This window comes from Convolutriloba macropyga, chromosome 8 (assembly GCF_964194025.1).
Source record: "Convolutriloba macropyga chromosome 8, txConMacr16.3, whole genome shotgun sequence".
In the NCBI taxonomy this organism is placed as follows: Eukaryota; Metazoa; Xenacoelomorpha; order Acoela; family Convolutidae; genus Convolutriloba; species Convolutriloba macropyga.
This window is the reverse complement of record NC_134475.1, coordinates 7,933,550-7,952,782: the sequence shown is the minus strand read 5'-3', so window position 1 is coordinate 7,952,782 and position 19,233 is coordinate 7,933,550. Positions and strand designations below refer to the sequence as shown.

Sequence of the window (19,233 nt, the reverse complement as noted above, 5' to 3'; positions counted from 1 at the left end):
CTTATTCTTACAATAGTATATAACATACTATCCCCCCTGCATTTTTTCGGTTTCTGAATATATATATATATATATATATATATATATATATATATATATATATATATATATATATATATATATAATATATATATATATATATATATATATATATATATATTCAGAAACCGAAAAAATGCAGAACAGATCTACATATAACTTTAAACAATATCACTTATTCTTAAAAACAAGGCAAAGAAATAACAATTCCGTGAAATACCAAAAAAAAAGGAAAAGAAGACGATATAATTGATTTTTGTAACCTTTACGTGTTTCTTTATTATTTAAGTTTTTGTTAATAAAAGAGTTCTTTGTCTGCTTCTTTAGTCTGCGCAGTCTAAAGCCTAGCTATGGTTGTTGAATAGGCATTATATGTTGAAGGATTTTATCTGAAGTAAACTGATCCAATGATCGCTTGGAAGTTAACTATGAATTATACTGGTTTAATACTAAAATGTAGTTGGCTGGTTCTGCTATCATTTCAAGCATTAAATGGCACTTTTAAAGGTGCAAAATTTAATTTCATCAATGGTATTATTAGAAGTGTCATAAAATAAATAGTTTTCAGGTTGATTTTCCGATTCAACAAACGATTGAAAAGTCCCAAGGAAAACAAAAACCCAGGAAAAAAACTTCCGACCAAAATTTGTTTAAAAAAAATCCCACGGAAAGAATTCGCAAAGGAAAAAAACCCAGGGAAAAAAACCCACTTGACTGTCAATGAGATGTAAATTCAGCCAAATTAATATACTTGAATGATTAAATGAATTACATTTACAGTTCCACAGATTCTAACCCACTAACACAGATAAAAAGCGAAAGCTTTAAACAGTTTCTTAGAATTACATGGTTGAAGCAATTTCTCGCAAATATTCTAATGGTTGATATTCGTGTACACTCCAAACAATTTGTTTTGTTCTGCCATAATTCTCACTTTCTTTCACTACATGCCAACCCCCTTTTTTGTAGAGCTACGGTAAACTTTTGAAGCGCATGTTGACAGTGTATCGCCTCCAAAAATTTCCAATCATCGGTTTTGATCATTTGCAGCATTGGTTCAAAACCACTATGAAAACCTTCTATTGCATTGTTGGTCCGTGGTAGGTGCTCAATACATTGCACCTTGTCATACACATTCCACATTGTGAGATGAAACCGTGGTTTTGCCTGCTCCCATTCCTGTTGGGGCGGCCAGGATAAACTTCCTCGATAGTCAACAAAGTCCGAGTTTCAAAATCTGGCAGCGATAATTTGAATATTTTGACCGAGAATCAGTATGCTTGAAGGCTGCAAACAAACGGATACTTAAACTGAAATTTTTGTCTTCCCTAAATTTGACAGAGATGCCCAAGTCAATTACTTTTCTATATAGAGATTGACAGAATTGCAAAAATCGAACAACTTCAGTATTGGGGAAGGCTTCTGTTGCGGAATTTGTTGTGGCAGACTCAAAATCCATCCTTTTTGTGTCGGGGGCCAACTCTTTTACCCCCTTTATCTGACTGTGACCCTCATTTTTTAAAGTGGCGTAATAATGAAGTCTTTCGAATACAAATTGACTGAGTTGGATCCCATGGGTGACAATGAAATGCATAATTAATAAAATTAAAGCATGAATACTTATTGCAGGACTAGAAAAACCAAGTGAACTTTTTTAGGCGTTCGTGTTTAAGTTTTTGTTTTGATGATTTTTATTTCAATCTCATTCTCTTTCTTTCTCTCAATGATAAAATGGGTGTTTTTCCATGAGGTTTTTTTGCGTGGCGGCGGGAGTTCTTTGGAGTTTTATTTGCTATTAAAATCAGATGGTGGGTTTACCGTCGGGGTTTATTTCCTAGACCAATTTAATTCCTACTTTTTGCAATGCCGTTTAATTTTAAAAAAGACTAGATTTTTTTTGTTGCTTCCGCATGCACGAAGTAAACAAACGAATTTGTACAATATTTTACAAAAGATATCATATTTTCCGCATCTGTAAGCAATCAGTTTTTCTACGCAAAAATTGATTAAGAAATTCGTAATTTGTGCCAAAAATTTTTTTGGGAGTATTATTCACTCATTTTTTGTCGCTTTTTGTGATTTTAATAGCTGCAATAGGGATGGTCGCTTCGTGATATGTTTTTCAATTCAAAGAAGTGGAATGGTCCCAGAATTTTGTTTTTGCAACTTTACGATAAAAGAGTGTTGGAGCGTCTCTTTTGAAAAGACAGCGCGTGGAAACTAATCATTGATTTCTGGCCGATTACCACAATTAAACTGCACAGAGTACCGGAAAAGTAGTTTTGCCCGATGGATTTTGTTCAAGTGAAACACATTCCAGGGACTTTTTCCTTTCAGCTCAGTTAATAGTGCGATGGTTTATGTTGGTTATATTATAGTACTTACAAACATTCTCTAGACATTCTGATTTTTTATACAGTTAGTGAGTGTTTGTCATAATATTTAATTTTTAATTTTTTAAAATGACTTCGAAGCAATTCCAGATATTCAGTCAAAATTTCGAAGAGACTTCTGCAGAGTCACGTAACCATGCTTAAAACACGATACGCACACGTTTTAAAATGACGAAAGTCAACAGAAGTGAACTTCGGGCTAAGTGGCAACTTCCTGCATTTTCATTTCTGGCACTGCTTGAAGCAATTTCTCGCAAATATTCTAATGGTTGCTATTTGTGTACACCCCAAACAATTTGTTTTGTTCTGCCATAATTCTCACTTTCTTTCACTACATGCTTACCCCCTTTTTTTTGTAGAGCTACGGTAAACTCTTGAAGCGCATGTTGACAGTGTATCGCCTCCAAAAATTTCCAATCATCGGTTTTGTTCATTTGCAGCATTGGTTCAAAACCACTATGAAAACCTTCTATTGCATTGTTGGTCCTTGGTAGGTGCTCAATACATTGCACATTGTGATACACATTCCACATTGTGAGATGAAACCGTGGTTTTGCCTGCTCCCATTCCTATTGGGGCGGCCAAGATAAACTTCCTCGAAATAGTCAACAAAGTCCCGAGCTTTGAAATCTGGCAGCGATAATTAAAACATTTTGAACTTGAGTCAGTATGCTTGAGGGCTGCAAACAAACGGATACTTAAACTGAAATTTTCGTCTTCCCTAAATTTGACAGAGAAGCCCAAGTCAATTACCTTTTATATAGAGATTGACAGAATTGCAAAAATCGAACAACTTCAGTAATGGGGAAGGCTTCTGTTGTGGAATTTGTTGTGGCAGACTCAAAATCCATCCTTTTTGTGCCGGGGGCCAACTCTTTTACCCCCTTTATCTGACTGTGACCCTCATTTTTTAAAGTGGCGTAATAATGAAGTCTTTCGAAAACATATTGACTGAGTTAGATCCCATGGGTGACACTGAAATGCATAATTAATAAAATTAAAGCATGAATACGTATTGCAGGACTAGCAAAACCAAGTGAACTTTTTTAGGCGTTCGTGTTTAAGTTTTTGTTTTGATGATTTTCATTTCAATCTCATTCTCTTTCTTTCTCTCAACGATTAAATGGATGTTTTTTTCATGAGGTTTTTTCCGTGGGGGCGGGGTTTCCTTGGAGGTTTATTTGCTATTAAAATCAGATGGGGGTTTACCGTCGGGGTTTATTTCCTAGACCAATTTTATTCCTACTTTTTGCAATGCCGTTAAATATTAAAAAAGTCTAGATTTTTTTATTGCTCCCGCATGCACGAAGTAAATAAACCAATTTTTACAATATATTACACAGGATATCATATCTTCCGCTTCTGTAAACAATCAGTTTTTCTACGCAAAAATTGATTAAGAAATTCGTAATTTTTGCCAAAAAATTTTTGGGAGTATTTTTCACTCATTTTTTGTCGCTTTTTGTGATTTTAATAGCTGCAATAGGGATGGTCGCTGCGTGATATGTTTTTCAATTTAAAGATATGGAATGGTCCCGGAATTTTGCTTTGCAACTTTACGATAAAAGAGTGTTGGAGCGTCTCTTTTGAAAATACAGCGCGTGGAAACTAATCATTGATTTCTGGCCGATTAGCACAATTAAACTGCACAGAGTACTGGAAAATTAGTTTTGCCCGATGGATTTTGTTCAAGTGAAACACTTTCCAGGGACTTTTTTCTTTCAGCTCAGATAATAGTGCGATGGTTTATGTTAGTTATAATATAGTACTTACAAACATTCTCTAGACATTCTGATTTTTTATACAGTTAGTGAGTGTTTGTCATAATATTTAATTTTTCATTTTTTAAAATGACTTTTAATTAATGGTTACTTGACTCTGCTTGAAGTCACTGAGAACATCTGGCATTTAACGAGAACCGCGAAGCGATTCCAGATATTCAGTCAGAATTTCGAAGAGACTTCTGCAGAGTCACGTAACCATGCTTAAAACACGATACGCGCACGTTTTAAAATGACGAAAGTCAACAGAAGTGAACTTCTGGCTAAGTGCCAACTTCCGGCATTTTCATTTCTGGCACTGCTGACTTTCGGCATTTTAAAATGTGCACGTGAGTGTTATAAGCGTTTTTCTCTGTATTTGATCAACTTTTTCAATTTCAGGTGTTTAAATGCTTTTAACTGTTGAATGTTAAGCATAATTCTTTCTCATCACATTTCTGTTTTTTTACAACTCAAGAATTGGATTGTATTGGCGCTCAGTCGTTTTTTTGTAAGATGCTTTTACTCCCTTTTTCATGATTTTGAGCTTTCAAAACGGATTTAACAGGTAAAGCTCAGCGGGCATAAAAATTCATTAGAGGCGCTTAGCGGCATGTAGTGAAAATTCAATTTCTTAGAGTAGTGAAGCTACTGGGAAGGTTGTAATTTAAGGTTAAAAGGTTTTTTTGCGAGTTAGTTTTTGAGCCAAAAATAATGCCTTTTTCTTGTTTTTCGTCATTTTTGAGTTTTTTGTTAGACCCGTCTAAAATGGAGGTTTTAAAAGTTAAAAAAAGTCTTTTCAAGACATAATTACTCTTTATGACAATTTCTGAGCTCTATGTTTTGGTATCCCATGCATAAAAACGTAAATTTACACTGATTTTTACCATTTTTCCAAGTGGTGTGAAAGTTTTTGCAATTATTTGAGTTTGTTTCAGCCCTAGGTGCCAAGGAACTTCCGGCAGTGTTTGATATTAGCTTAATGCGTAGTTTTATAGTGGTAATGGAATGGTTTTCAACAATTTAACATCACGAATTTTAGCAGTTTTTTTATAAAACTTGAAATTTTTATCGTTTTTTTTGAGAATTTTGTTAGTTTCAGAGTTTTTCAAGCCTCAGTTGACAAGAAACCTCCCCTAGGGTTTGACAAAAATGCTACTACGTGGTTTCTAAGGTTAATGGTACGGTTTTAAGCAATTTAATATCACGAATTTTAGCAGTTTTTTAATATAACTTGCAGTTCTGATTTTTATTTTGCAATTTGTCTGTTTGTTTAGCCTTAGGGATTAGAGAACTTCCTCTAGGGTTTAAGAGTAGGTTACTGCGTGGTTGGTAGAGCCAAAGGAATGGTATTCAAAATGTTGTTTTCATTCAATTTTTTGTTTTTTTTGTGACGAGTTTCGAAAAGTTTTTTGAAATTCCCTGAAAAATATCATGTTCCGACTTTATTGATCTTTATGGGCCAATTTAAAATTTCTTTGTCTTGAACTTGGGGTACTGTATAAATTCTGGAGTCGATGAAAGGTTCTAAAGATTTTTATAACCCCAATTTTTTAAGGCCCAATGTACCCCTTTCAAGGTTTGTGCTTGGGTTAATGAGTATTTTTATGTGAATAAGTTTTGACCCTTAAGGTAAACGCTTCAAGAGTTATAGCAATGGTCATAATTTTGTTTAATTTGTTTGCTTTTTTGGTAGTTCTAACATGCTCTTTATTTAGTTCAATACTTTGGATTGTATTTCAAGACTTATCCTGCAATGTTTTTTCTAAGCACAATTACATCACAAACATAACAAAAAACACAAATAAAAATTGACAGAATTTGATAGTTTTTCTTAGTTTTTGCTTCAATGTTTCCTAGTTAGCTTTTTTTACTAGTGCCATGATGCTTTTACTGTTTCAAATTCTATATAACCGAAAGAAGTCAGTCTGAAACCACATTTTCATGAGAGGATCAAGCGCCGTTCCTCACGAGTTATTGCACTGCCAGTGCCGTGTATTGTAAAAAAAATTAGTTTTGTCTTGTCGCTTTCACATGAACACAGCAAACTAGCGAATTCTTAAAATTTGCGTATATTTAGACCACCACAGGGAATAAAAAACTAAAGCTTCTTTCTTGTTGTTAAGTGATAGCCACATCATGCAAGTTTCATTTCTGGGAGCCCAAGTGAATATGCCTTTCAGGGCCATTATGTTTTAATAATTTTTCTAAGACTTAGATGCTGATATGAATTTTTTTTCTTCAAAATGTCCAGTGTATATGCAAATATTTTATTTGGTCTCGTGATACCTACAGATAACCTCCTTTATCAGCTAAAAAATTTAAAAGTACTTTAGGTATTCAGTAAGATTCAGTATTCCCAACTTCGGTAAGAAGTTTTTATCAAATCTTTTAAAATTAATTATTTTTTGACTTGTTCAGCTTCTAGTTCGGGCTTTTTTCAGACCTTTAAGGAAGTTTTGTGTAGATTTTCAATTGCAATAGTTGGTATAGATATAAGATATTCAATTTTTAACTACAAAAATTTTGTGAGAAAATTGATAGATCAGGTCTTTTGCCTGCTATGTTCTTTCAACTCAAAGAATTTGTTTTTCTTAGAGCCCTGATTTTTTTTGAAAAAAAACCCTCATCACAGTTTTATTTTTTCCTTTCATTAAGATGTCAAAGTATCGCGTGTTATTAGTCACGATGGGGTAATAAGGGGGCGAAAAAGCAATTTGGTTTAAAAGAGTGAGCTTTTAATTCAAACATCGGTTTTTTTAAAGAAATATATTTTAATATTATGAGACTATAAGATTTCAATAATTATTATGAGATTATGAGATTTATGAGATTATGAGATTTTTATTAAAGAAATATATTTTATATTATGAGATTATGAGATTTTCTAATAATCAGATTTGCATAATAAAGAACCTTTTCTGATCTGACTATTCTGTGTGCTCTTGAGTCTCATGAGAGGCAATTTCGAGCGCACTTGCCTCCGATCAGAGGCGGCCGCGACCGCACCCTTGTCTGACCTTGAGGAACTTTCAAGTCCACGATAGTGTCTGATCAGCGGCATTTTCGGCGTGGAGATTGTCTTATTAGAGATCATTTCAAGAGCACATACATCTGGCCAATGATCTGGAATTGGTCTTGATTGCATAAGTTTGGACAATGGTTTGATTTCGTTCTGAACAGTGGTCACTTCCGTCTGGGAATTTCCGACAGAGACAGTTTCGAGCACAGCTCGTGCGAAGATCAGTCTGAACAGAGGTGATTTTGGTCTAGGATAGTCTGATCAGAAATTCTTTTGGTCTGGAATTGCCTGATCATAGATCACTTCAGTCTCACACCTTAACATGGGGTAGCTTTTGAGGGAAAAAATGTGAAAGATTATGATTCTTGCATGACCTCTAAGAAATATATAACCTAATTAGAAATCTAATATTTTATGAAGGTTAGTTAACCCGGGAATCAAATTAACTTATTGATGGTTTCACAGCCTTTACCTCGTCTTCATTGAGTTTTAAATTTTGTTTATAGGGACAGTCCAATTAGTGGCATCCATGATGTCTTACTCCATTTGGACACACGAGGAGCTGCTCCATTCTGGGACCATATTGTATGCCGCGCCCATGAACTGAGCTTTGCCGGGTGTACACCAGCCCCTGACCCCCTCGGATTGGTCGCAGAACCAATTTGCATCATAGAACCCACTGTGGATACAGAATGGTACACAATCACACCATACTATATGTTCCCGGGCCGAGGATTTTGGGCAAAAATATCGGGCAAAAGAGTGTAAAGAGTGTAAAGGGAATATTTTACACTGTTAGTGCCCCGCTTATTGAGGTTGGACAAACTGTTATTTAAAACTGTAACTTTAAGATGAATAATTATATATATATATATATATATATATATATATATATATATATATATATATATATATATATATACATACATATATATATATATATATATATATATATATATATATCAACGTTCAACGTATAAGCATTGTTCCGTTCAAAGCCACAAGTGTTTTTAGACGGCAAAGTCTTTTTGCTCATTTAACAGGTATCAGTCTATTTTTGATACTTGAGATCAAAGCCGGTCACCATTCTATTCAGAACCGTGCAAAAAACCGAAAATTATTAAGTTCAAACAAGCCTTACTTGATAGGTTTATTTATAAAGTTTAACGAAATTATGTTATTTGCACTTTTTCGGAGCTTTGTACGTAAATTGGAACAATTTCTATGCGTATTTAAATACTCGATTCTTATTGGCTAAGAAAAGTGACGCATTTTGGTATATTTGTCTCGTTTACATCTATTTAGTTACTAAAATCCTCCGGCCCAGAAGAAGATGTTGGGAGAATGGGTATTAATTTTGCAAGCCGGCAAACGAGCGATTCGGATGACGTCCGCAATACGGCGGAGCGTGCGACGCTGTCGGAACCGTAACGGAGTTCATTGATCCGAGCAGTAGGGTTGTATCTCCTAGGATTGGTCTCCTCAACTACCCAACCAAATCACCGGTCTTAAGGTGTTGCTCGGCAGGCGTTTGTCACTTAGAACTTCGATTCAGTGTCGGGACGTACGCTTTGATCCAACGAGACCAAATAGCGTTAGCGTAAGATTGCGCGCGGGCGTAACGCTTACGATGATCAAACTCATCTACGCCAATGATGGAAGGGAGACTACATGCTTGGTTACCGAGGAGAAAATGGTTAGGTGTTAATGCGCCTAGGTCGGACGGGTCGGCGCTTACGGGCGTTAGCGGACGTGAATTAAATGCAGGTTCAACCACACTTAAAGTGGTACTTAAATCTTCATCTGTGAGGCGACGTATTCCAATGATTGTGTAAAGTACGCGCTTGAAACTAAGTACTAGCCTCTCCCAGATGCCACCTTGGTGGGGTGCACTGGGTGGGTTGAACTTCCACTTAATGCCTTTGTGGGCAAGTTCAACGGCGATGTTGATGGTGTTCCATTTTCGATGTTCTCTCGTAGTTCGTTTTCCGCACCAACAAAGTTAGTACCATTATCTGACCCAATAATGGCTGGTGTAACCCGACGGGAGAAAAACCTCTCCACTCCCATTATACACGAACTGCCGTCCATGGACGGAACAATTTCAACAAGAACGGCAGGAGTAGTTAAGAATGTGAAGAGGAAACCCCACCTCTTCTCGGTATCCCTGCGTACAGTAACGTAAAACGAACTGAAGTAGTCGACCCCGGTGTTTGTCAAGGGAGGAGATTGGTATGCGAATCTTTCTACTGGGATGTCGGCCATGATGGGTTGAATAGTGGCAGCGCGAAACATTCTGCACGTGATGCAGTTGGATTCAATGGAACGTAAAGATGAGCGCAAATTAGGGATGGCACAACGTTCTTGTACTTTAGCCCGCAGGTAGTCAATACCTTGATGATGATTATTAACCTGGTTGTGCCTAAGGAACAACTTTACAATTGCATGGCGTGCGTCGATAACGATAGGATGTTTTACATCAAAGTCAATTTCGACCATCTGTTTGATGCGGCCGGCCGATCGGATTAGACAATTTGGTCCAATAGAGGGAGAAAACGGAGCAATACGGCTACTGCGTTTAACGGGTTTGCTGTCGAGGAGATCTTTTCTCTCTGCTTTGAATGACTCCGCTTGGACAAGATACTGGAGATGAGGCTCGGCTTCGTCAAGATCTGTGAGGTCTGTGAAGCTACCGTCGGCATTATGATAGCATTCGTGAGAAGGTAGCAAGCGGAGCGCGTACGCTGTTATCAGTAGCAACTTCTGATAAGAACTGTACTAATCGAAGGGAATTAGTTGCGGGGGCGGGGTTCCCTAGTTGACTTTGTTACGGATGCGGCCAATGATGCATTGGTTTTGTCAGTTTCCTTAGTTACTACACCAAGTATGATGTTTTTAACTATTTCGGTTCTTGGTTCGAACGGGAATTCCTTGGTTCTTAAGAAATCTGGACCCCTCACCCAGCTACTTGATTGCAAAACCTCAGCGCACATACCACGAGTACCGGCATCTGCTGGATTATCGTTTGAGGAAACGTGGATCCAGTCGTCAACGCTGGTGTACTCTAAAATCTCGCATACACGGTTTGCAGTAAATATTGTCTGCTTGCTTGTGGAATGAAGACACTGTAAGACAGTAGTGCTGTCGGTCAACATATAAACTTTGTTAACATGTACAGTAAGGGCTCGACAGATGTCTTCTTTCAACCGAGCGGCCAGTAAAGCAGCTTGCAGCTGTAGCTTTGGAATTGTTATCACCGTGGTTGGGAGCCATAGGTGCTACGGGAGCTTTGCCCAGGACTAATGCAAGCTCTGTTTTTGGCCCACTAGAAGTGTTTACTTGAGCTCGGAGAAATGCAACAGCGCTGAAGACCTCTTGAGAACTATCACCAAAAATGTGTAGTTCCAGGTGTTGAAACTCTCCTGAAAATTAATTTATCGATATAGTGATTTCTGCAAGCGTTTGTAGTTCTACACTCCATTCGAGGAACTTTTCAGCAGTTTTTTTGGTAATTCTTCATCCCAGTGCTGCCCGCTGACACCCCAGATATCCTTAAGTAACAATCGGCCACCAACAGTGAATGGTGCCACTAGGCCGATGGGATCGAATACCTTAGACACTAGGCTCAATACCAAGCGTTGTGTTGAAGACTTAGTTACTTTACTGGAGGTACCCCGACTCACAACTGGAGTATCATTGTTGTGATCACATTTCAACCCAAGCATGTGCGAAGATTCCTCCTAAGATGTGGCGGGCGATTACTTTTGGTTCGTTGGACTGAGGTGACCCATCAATTCGATCAGCCAGATTTAGTACATTGCTTACAAACTTAGTTAGCTTTAACCCACCTAAATGGAAAAGATGCACGAACTCCTCCGATCTTTTCAGAGCCTTTTCAGTCAACTCCACCAAATCCAAGTAATTGTCCATGTATAAGTTTTCTAGGACGGCTTTGGTTGCTTCCGGGTACTGACTAACATTGTCTTGGGCGTTACAATGCATAGTTAGCGCACGTGCGCGAGTGTTTAGCTCCGAATATATGGCGCGTGTATTGATGCAGTACAACATTTGTTGTGGGGTCCTCCCGCCACAAAAAACGCAGTCAGGAACACCCACTTGGAGGAAGTAACATATCCTCGATATCTGCGGACACGGCGAATTGACGTTGACGGAACCTAAGTTGTACATGGATTAGGTTTTGGAGCAGTTCAGGGCCAGTCAGCAAAGATTTGTTCAAAGAAGTACTGTGGAACTTTGCTGCGCCATTTAATACCCTACCCACTTTCCCCGGTTTGTTCGGGTTGATTATAGGACCATGTGGTAGGTACCACTCTTTATCCAACCGCTGCTCGACCTTGTGAGCATCAGGGTCTGTAATTAAGTAACCTTTTTCCAAGTCTTAACGGATGGTATTAGCATAATTTTCGTTCAAAGTTTTGTCTCTCGAGAGCCGTTTTTCGAGAGACTTGAGCTGTACCAGTGACGAAAAGTAGTTAATCGGGAGCTGGAGGTTGTCATCAGCCCATACGATACCGACATCGTATCTTTGGCCGTTATGAAAAGATGTTGTTTCATGCGCGCCAGCATCCGCTGCGGATCGTGGGTCAACCTGCTTGTACGCGCCGTACAATTCCATTTCATACCAAGACTTAACCTGATAGCTAATTCATAATCCTGTTCGACATTGGCTTTGAAACACGTTGAGACTAAACTTGAACTTGACGGAAGTGAGCCGCTTAAAAGCCAACATATGGGCAAGCAAACAACGAACGGTGAGCACTTTTCGTCGGCTGCAAAGTACTCTAACGGGCGGATGGCATGGTAGACATCCCGTACAAGTATCATCTCAATGTTCCCATAGCTATACTTTACAGGATCTAGGACGGCCAGATGTGGGTAAGTTTCTTGCATGGACTTAAGGTCAATGATGTTGGAACCTACGTTTAATGTTTCCCTCACATAAGGACGCTCAGTGAATGCTTCAAAGTCTTGATCTTTATTAGGTGTCACATTCAATTGAACCACCTTTGTGTCGATGAGTTCTTCCGTGTTTATACACTTGACGGTCAGTTTTAATGAGATACCCTGCAAACCGAGTCTAGCTGCGAGACTATCGGACACCCAAGAGTTACTGCCAGCGGTATCGCATAAAACCAACGCCGTAGTATTGTTACCAGAAGAATTAGTCAAGTTCAGTTCCTTGAGCAGAAGGAGGCCTTTGACATCCGTCACGGATGACAAAGTGGTTGTTCGGCGTGGTTGCTGCTGACCGGTAGTTGGCCTACACGTAACTGCGTTCGACTTCGACGTATTGATGTTGCTGTCTGTTGAGGGTTTAGCTGGAAAAGCCCTTTCAGCTCAGTGCAGTAAGTTGGGAGCTGTTGCAACCATCCTTTCTACATTTACAGCGACTTGAGCTTTGCCTGAACATCTGTTTATCACGCAAACAAAAGAAACAGAGCTTTGCCTCAGCCAGGACTTTGGCTCTCTGCGTGGGGTCTTTTCCATAAAGACACGGCATTACCACAGCCGGTGGCTGCCTTTGCATACAATGCAATTAGAGATTGATGTTGACGGAGAACGCTGTTGCGGCTTAAAATTACTCTTGTGTTGCGTATTCGCAGCAAATGCCTCAGAAACAACTGTTGTTTTTGTTACTGAGTTGTTGTTATCTTCAGTCCTCGCTTTAGTTCCGCTATCCTTCATTAAATCATGCGCCTCGGCCTTCTCCTTTAGCCAGTCTTTAAAATCCAGAAAATTAGGTTTCACCCAAAGCTTTTTGACCGTGAAGAGTGACCAAGACTCTTTCATATTGAGTGGAAGCTTCTGTACGGCAGTGTTGAGAAGCGCAGCACTCTTTAAATCAGAATCGTATGAGAGCGTTTTAAAGACCCTGACAAGACTTGAACTACACGGACAACACCAAATACTTAATGATGCTGTCGCTAATGTGCATCTTCAATGTTGGAAAGCTGCTGAGTTTGTCCAAATGGGCACTTACGACCACCTGTGGTTGGCCAAATTTACGTTCTAAGGTCTTCATTGCGTCTTTTTACATTGCTCCGCAGTAAACGAGCTCGGCTATAGCTGTTTAAGCTTTACCAGTTACGAGGCTCCTAAGGTATGTCAATTTTACATCATCAGTTAAGGACTGAGAGTCAATTGCGATTTCAAAATGAACCATACCATTCGTGCAACTGTATGTGATCGCCACTGTATTGGCACAATTTCCATTCAGGTACCGGATCTTTTCTGTTGCTCGTTAGGGCGTCAGCTAACGCCTTAATGAGGTTTGCTCATGCGGGAGCTGTATGACCATACATGGGAGGGATAATCGGCGTGACAAAAAGTGGATCGATGTTAGTTGCCGTACTGCATGGGTTTCCACGGTTGCTACAGGTTGCTGCGTGGTTTCTATTATGATTTTGTTGTGCATTCAATTGCAAGATGAGATGGACAATGGCGCGGTTAGCTGTGCTTGGGTTTAGGTTCGGTTGTACGTTGTTGAAGACGGTTGCATCATTTTTTGCCTAGTTTACGTTTGGGGCGTTATTCTGAGGAAAACTTCACAAGTTTAGATCAAAGTTACAGTTCATGGGAGGTTTTGGTGAGGTAGGACACGGCACCATGCGGGCTTGAGGCGATTTGACAATGTTTTGCTGTGGAATGTTTGGGATGGGTAAGAAGGTTGTTGCCCTCGCTAAAATGGGCGACGGCATCACGGGAGGTTGAGGATTAAAAAACTGTTGAGGCGGGATTACGGGTGGCGAGTTCACGAGTGGGTTTAGAGGTGGAGGGACATTTTGCGGGGAATGGGCAATAGGGACTTGTGTTTGGTGTGGAAATTTAATTTGAGGTGGATTCTGTTGTTGCGGAACATGAGGGATCGACATATGTAATTGGCCAGGCACACTGGAGCTTTTTGGACCCAAGAAATGATTTACCTGTCGGTTTGTTGAAAAATCAGGTACAAAAAATTGGAGTTCGTTGGTGCCATAACGGTTTTTGGTGGCCGGGGAGGTTGCATAGGTGGCAGAAGTGGTGACAGTGCGACATTTTGTACGTGAACTGACAGTTGGTTCACTGGGTTCACCTTACTGCTGCCTGAGGTCTGTGTACCTGCTCGACCCTCTAATCAGTGAGTGATTGCTGCAGTTGAGTCTGGAGGCTTTCCCTATTCAACGCTTCTTGCTGAGTGACAGAAATTGCAACTCCTGGTCGTGTGTACTGAGAAAGCATTTCAAGACGATTTAAGTTACCGGCAACATTATTTTTCTTCTGGAGGATTACTAGGGGCAGTCTCTTAAACAGGAGGGTAAATGGTTGCTGAACCAGGACGAGGAAAGTTTAACTCACTTGCAGCAGTCAATGAATTACCTGCTGGAAAAGAATTTACCCAATCCTGAACAAGTCTGACTTCTATCTGATCCCCTATCTTTAAGCAAATTCAGTTCACTTGAGTGGTGACTAAACAATGAATGATTATCCATTAATTCAGCCTCATCTGCTTTAGCTGTGTCAACACGCTGGCGGTGGTCTTCCTCCAATTCTTAGAGTGCCATCTGTTCCAATTGTATTTCAAGCTCATTTTTTCTCATGGCAAATTCGTGTTTCTGTTTAGCGAGGCGCATGGCAGCGTTGTTCTTGTTTCTCAGCCTCTTCGCGTTTTAGTTTTGCCATGAGAAAGTCATCTTTACGCTGGCTAGACACTGATGATGTTGTTCGGCGTGAACCTCTCCTAGACTGCCCTTGAGGATTAACACCCTCACATACGGTGTCTCGGTCAGCAACTGTGTCAATGTAGCTTCTAGTCGCGAGCAAGATTTTATCATTGTTCTTAGTTACATCATCCAACCATTGCCCAGGGACTCGGTAAATTGAATCTGGGTTCTCTGCCTTCCTGGACAAGTCAAATAGTTCTTCATTCCTCTGCACCAGTTTACTGAAAACATCCTTCAATTTAGAAGCCAAGCGTTCAACTTTAAATCTGCTGTCTTGACGATCTATGGCATCTGTGATGTCCTTATGGATGTTACGTAACTCATATTCTAGATTATATCTTGCATTAAAGAGTTTTTTCAATTTATCTTGCTGTTCGGCAATGATATTGAAATGGCTAATTTATCAATGTTGAGTAACTTTCAGACAAACACCTGGAATGATGGTTATACCGAACCCAAATGACAACGACTTGATAACCAAGACGTGGAAGAGCAGAAAAGAAGTTACCAATTAACGAAATACTTAGCGAAAGTGAGTAATAAAGGAGGGAGGACGTCTAACGTGCCTCTAAGCAACGTGAGACTAAACAGAAAGACAGACAACCGGCGCAAGAGGACCGGGTGGACAAAGCACGAATCGGGAAACGAAACGGTCGGGGCGGGAAAGACGGGCAAACGGCGCGCAACGCAATAGGAAATGGAACGGAACTGGCGAAAATGCGGGTAGGAAGCAGACGACGCAAGGAACGGGACGGAAACGCGGAAGGAGCGACGCACGAAGAAACGGGAAACGAGACGGACAGAACGGAGGCGTTGAGCGAGTAGCGCGCAACGAAACGAAAAGGCGGGACCGAATGGTCGGGAGACGATTAAGCAGCGAGCGGGGAGTTCGAGAAGCACTAAGCTAGCAGACCTCAGCAACAAACACAACCAAACAAACTAGCCGTAACTCCTGAACAAACGTAAGTCACACCCTAGGAAGGAGAAGAGATGCTACTGCAAGAAACAAGCTAGCGCAAGCCATCATGAGGTTTAATATATACAAATAAAAAAACTAATTCAAAGCAAAACAGGAGTATACTATAAAGGATGAAAAGAGCAAGACATTTGCTAGCCGTAAATCCAGAATGAACTTAAGTCAGACCCTCGCAATATTCAATCCTAAACAACCGATCAGCATACTAACAATATTCAACAAACTACAACAAATGTTAAATAATATGCAGCATTTTTTTAGTCTATGAAAGCTGAAAAGTGAAGAAACAATCTAGCCGTAACTCCAGAATAAACTTAAGCCACACCCTAGAAGGCAAAAACTCAAACCAGCTAACAATCATACGGTTTTAAGCAAAAATACAGCAGCAAAATCAACATACTACAACAGAGGAGCTAGTATATTAGTAAAGTTGAAAAAGTCAAGAGACACTCCAGCCGTAACTCGTGAATGAACTAAGTCACGCCCTAGAAAGCTACCAGACCAAAACAACAGACCATCATACTAGCATAATCAACATACTGCAACGAAAACAGAAACGTACATCTTAGCCTATGACAACATACTACATCGAAGGAATAAATGCAGTGGTGAGCAAGTTGGGAAACTCCAAAAACCAACTAGCCGTAACTCTAGAACAAATTTAAGTCACACCCTAGAAAGCAACAAGACCAAATCAACCAACCAGCATACTAGCTTAATCAACATACTCCACCAAAACACAACATACTTCATCATAAATGACAACATACTACATCGAAATCGGGAAAAGAAGACGGAAAAACGAGAAGCAAAGTTTTGGGAGAGCAACGTTATTGACAAAAAACCGTATCACGGAAAATTGAAGAGTGAAAGGACAAAAAGGGACATAAACGAACGACGAGAAGAATTTCTTGGAATTTGATATTTTTTTCTTTAGGCCGGGGTTGTGAAAATTTTCACAAATTTTCTCTGTATTGAGTCTCACTCCATTAGCGAACCTTCGATTGAGAAATCCTAATTTTGACGAATTTGTCAAAATTTTATGCTTTGGCCATTTTTTTCAAATTTTGGTCATATGTTTGCAATTTCTTTATTGCTGAACTCTAATCCAGTAAACTGAATACGTTGTGCTCGAAAATACGGTTTATCAGTATTCGATAATGATTTTCTATTTTTTTGAATTGCCTCGAAATTGACCAAAAATTTTCAGAATTGATCAATTTAGCATAATGTTCTTTGGATTGTTTTTTGATATACGAACCGACTTTATCAATTTTCTCAATTTTTCGGTAATCCTGCCAAAAAATTTCAAAGTCAAAGTTTTTTGCCTTTAAAAAATTCAACTGTGGGGGTTATGGGTGACCGGTAATTATGTTGAACCAAATATAACTTCTTTGAAAGTTTTGATATTGTTTAGGGGATGGTTTTGTGCCGTCCAATATCAATTTAATTCTTTTTTTAACTCAAGTCAGTCTTACATTTTTTGTGTTTCCCACTTCGAATTCAGTAACCATCTTCCATAGCGCTCCACAAACCGCCCACATAAATCTGCGCTGAAAATTGTAAACTGGTGACGATCAAATTAACAAGCAAAATTGGTATCGAATGTTGAATAACAGAGACGTTTGTTTCGATCCTCACGATTGTTAGAGCATATTTACCTAATGAGAGGAACGACTCTTACAGAAGTGGTTTATGGCTTACAGCGCAATTTACGATATGAAATACGGACATAAAATTGAAAGTACCTCAAGTAATAATGGAATACGACAGAGTAATTTTAGTGTGAACTCGCTTGATTGCTTACACAACATACAGCAACACCCACAATCTCGCCAGCCTATAAATCGCAATATTTGTAAAAATAATCTCTGATCCCTCGAACCACTACGCATTTCAGAAATTTGAGTCGAAAGGTCAGAACTTTGAGCCAACTAGTTGCTTTCTCCCCCTCACATACTCTATCAGACATAATGATCATTATCCAACGCCACACAGTTACTTGTAGGAATTAGTTTGAACTATAATGGACTCCAGTCATCATAGAATAATTGCACAGGTACAATTTGATAAGAACTCCCCGCTTCCCAGGTTAAGGTCGCGCTCGAAATTGTCCCTGATCAGACCGTCCCAGACAAGTGTGACCTCTGATCAGACCGTCCCAGACCGAAGTGACCTCTGATCAGACGAGTGTGCGCTCGAAGTGCGCTCGAAGCCGCCTCTGATCAGACGAGTTCCAGACCGAAGTGACCCCTGATCAGACAAGTTCCAGACCATTGTCCAGACGAAAGTGCGCTCGAAGCTTTTTCCAGACCATGTAATTCGAGCGCACCCGGAACATGTGTGCGCTCGAAACTCGTCTGATCAGGGGTCACTTCGGTCTGGCCACCTCGACCTGGGTTGGTTTATGTCTTGAGGAACGGAAATCACGTCATCGTAAATATTCTGTTTCGGTAACTCCTTTATCGTAAATATTCTGTTTCGGGGTCGTATCATTGCTATTTGTCCATTACGTGAATGAGCAGTCAGGTCGCCAACAGTGTTCTTTTGTTCCAATATTGACTCGTATAGCCTAAGGGTTGTGGTTCATTTGATAAACCTATTTAAAAAGTTTATTACAATTAGGCTAAGGAAATTAAGGAATTAAGGAATTGATTTCACCGAACTGATGTTCTTAAACCGGGAGTGGCATCAAAACAAAGGTGAACAAAACACTCTTTCTGAAAGAATTATATTCAATCTTCAAAATCGACATATAAAGCAACGTTCAACGTATAAGCATTGTTCTATTCAAAGCCACAAGTGTTTTTAGGCGGCAAAGTCTTTTTGCTCATTTAACAGGTATCAGTCTATTTTTGATACTTGAAATCAAAGCCGGTCACAATTCTATTCGAAACCGTGCAAAAAACCAAAAAATTTTAAGTTCAAACGAGCCTTACTTGATAGGTTTATTTATAAGGTTTAACGAAATTATATTATTTGCACTTTTTCCGAGCTTTGTACCTAAGTTGGAACGATTTCTATGCGTATTTAAAATTTCTTTATCAGAAAACAGTGAAAATAGTTTCTTTAAAGAAAGTATTTTATTTGATATTGAAAAAAATTTTAAAATGTGCTACTGCTCTGGAGCAGTTATAGCAGTTGCAGTTGTATATAGTTGTCCGCAAATAAATCCCTACAAAAAAAACTTTTGATTTTTTTTTGCTCTTCAGCATTTCTGTTCAAACAAAACATTCTGATTCTGTAGCTTTCTCAGAGCCTTCTCTAAAACAATAGATTTTATTAGAATCCAACCAAATTAAACCGACAGATTGCACTTGTA

General features: G+C 39.2%; 1 protein-coding gene across 1 annotated transcript in view; it reads left to right on the top strand.

Moving 5' to 3' along the window:
- LOC142344345 (uncharacterized) overlaps nt 1-19,233 on the top strand; it is a 106,886-nt gene that overhangs the window by 40,639 nt on the left and 47,014 nt on the right. Inside the window, exon 7 of the mRNA XM_075395933.1 lies at nt 7,721-7,909. Coding sequence (XP_075252048.1) covers nt 7,721-7,909 — 189 coding nt within the window. The remainder of the gene's footprint in view (nt 1-7,720; nt 7,910-19,233) is intronic.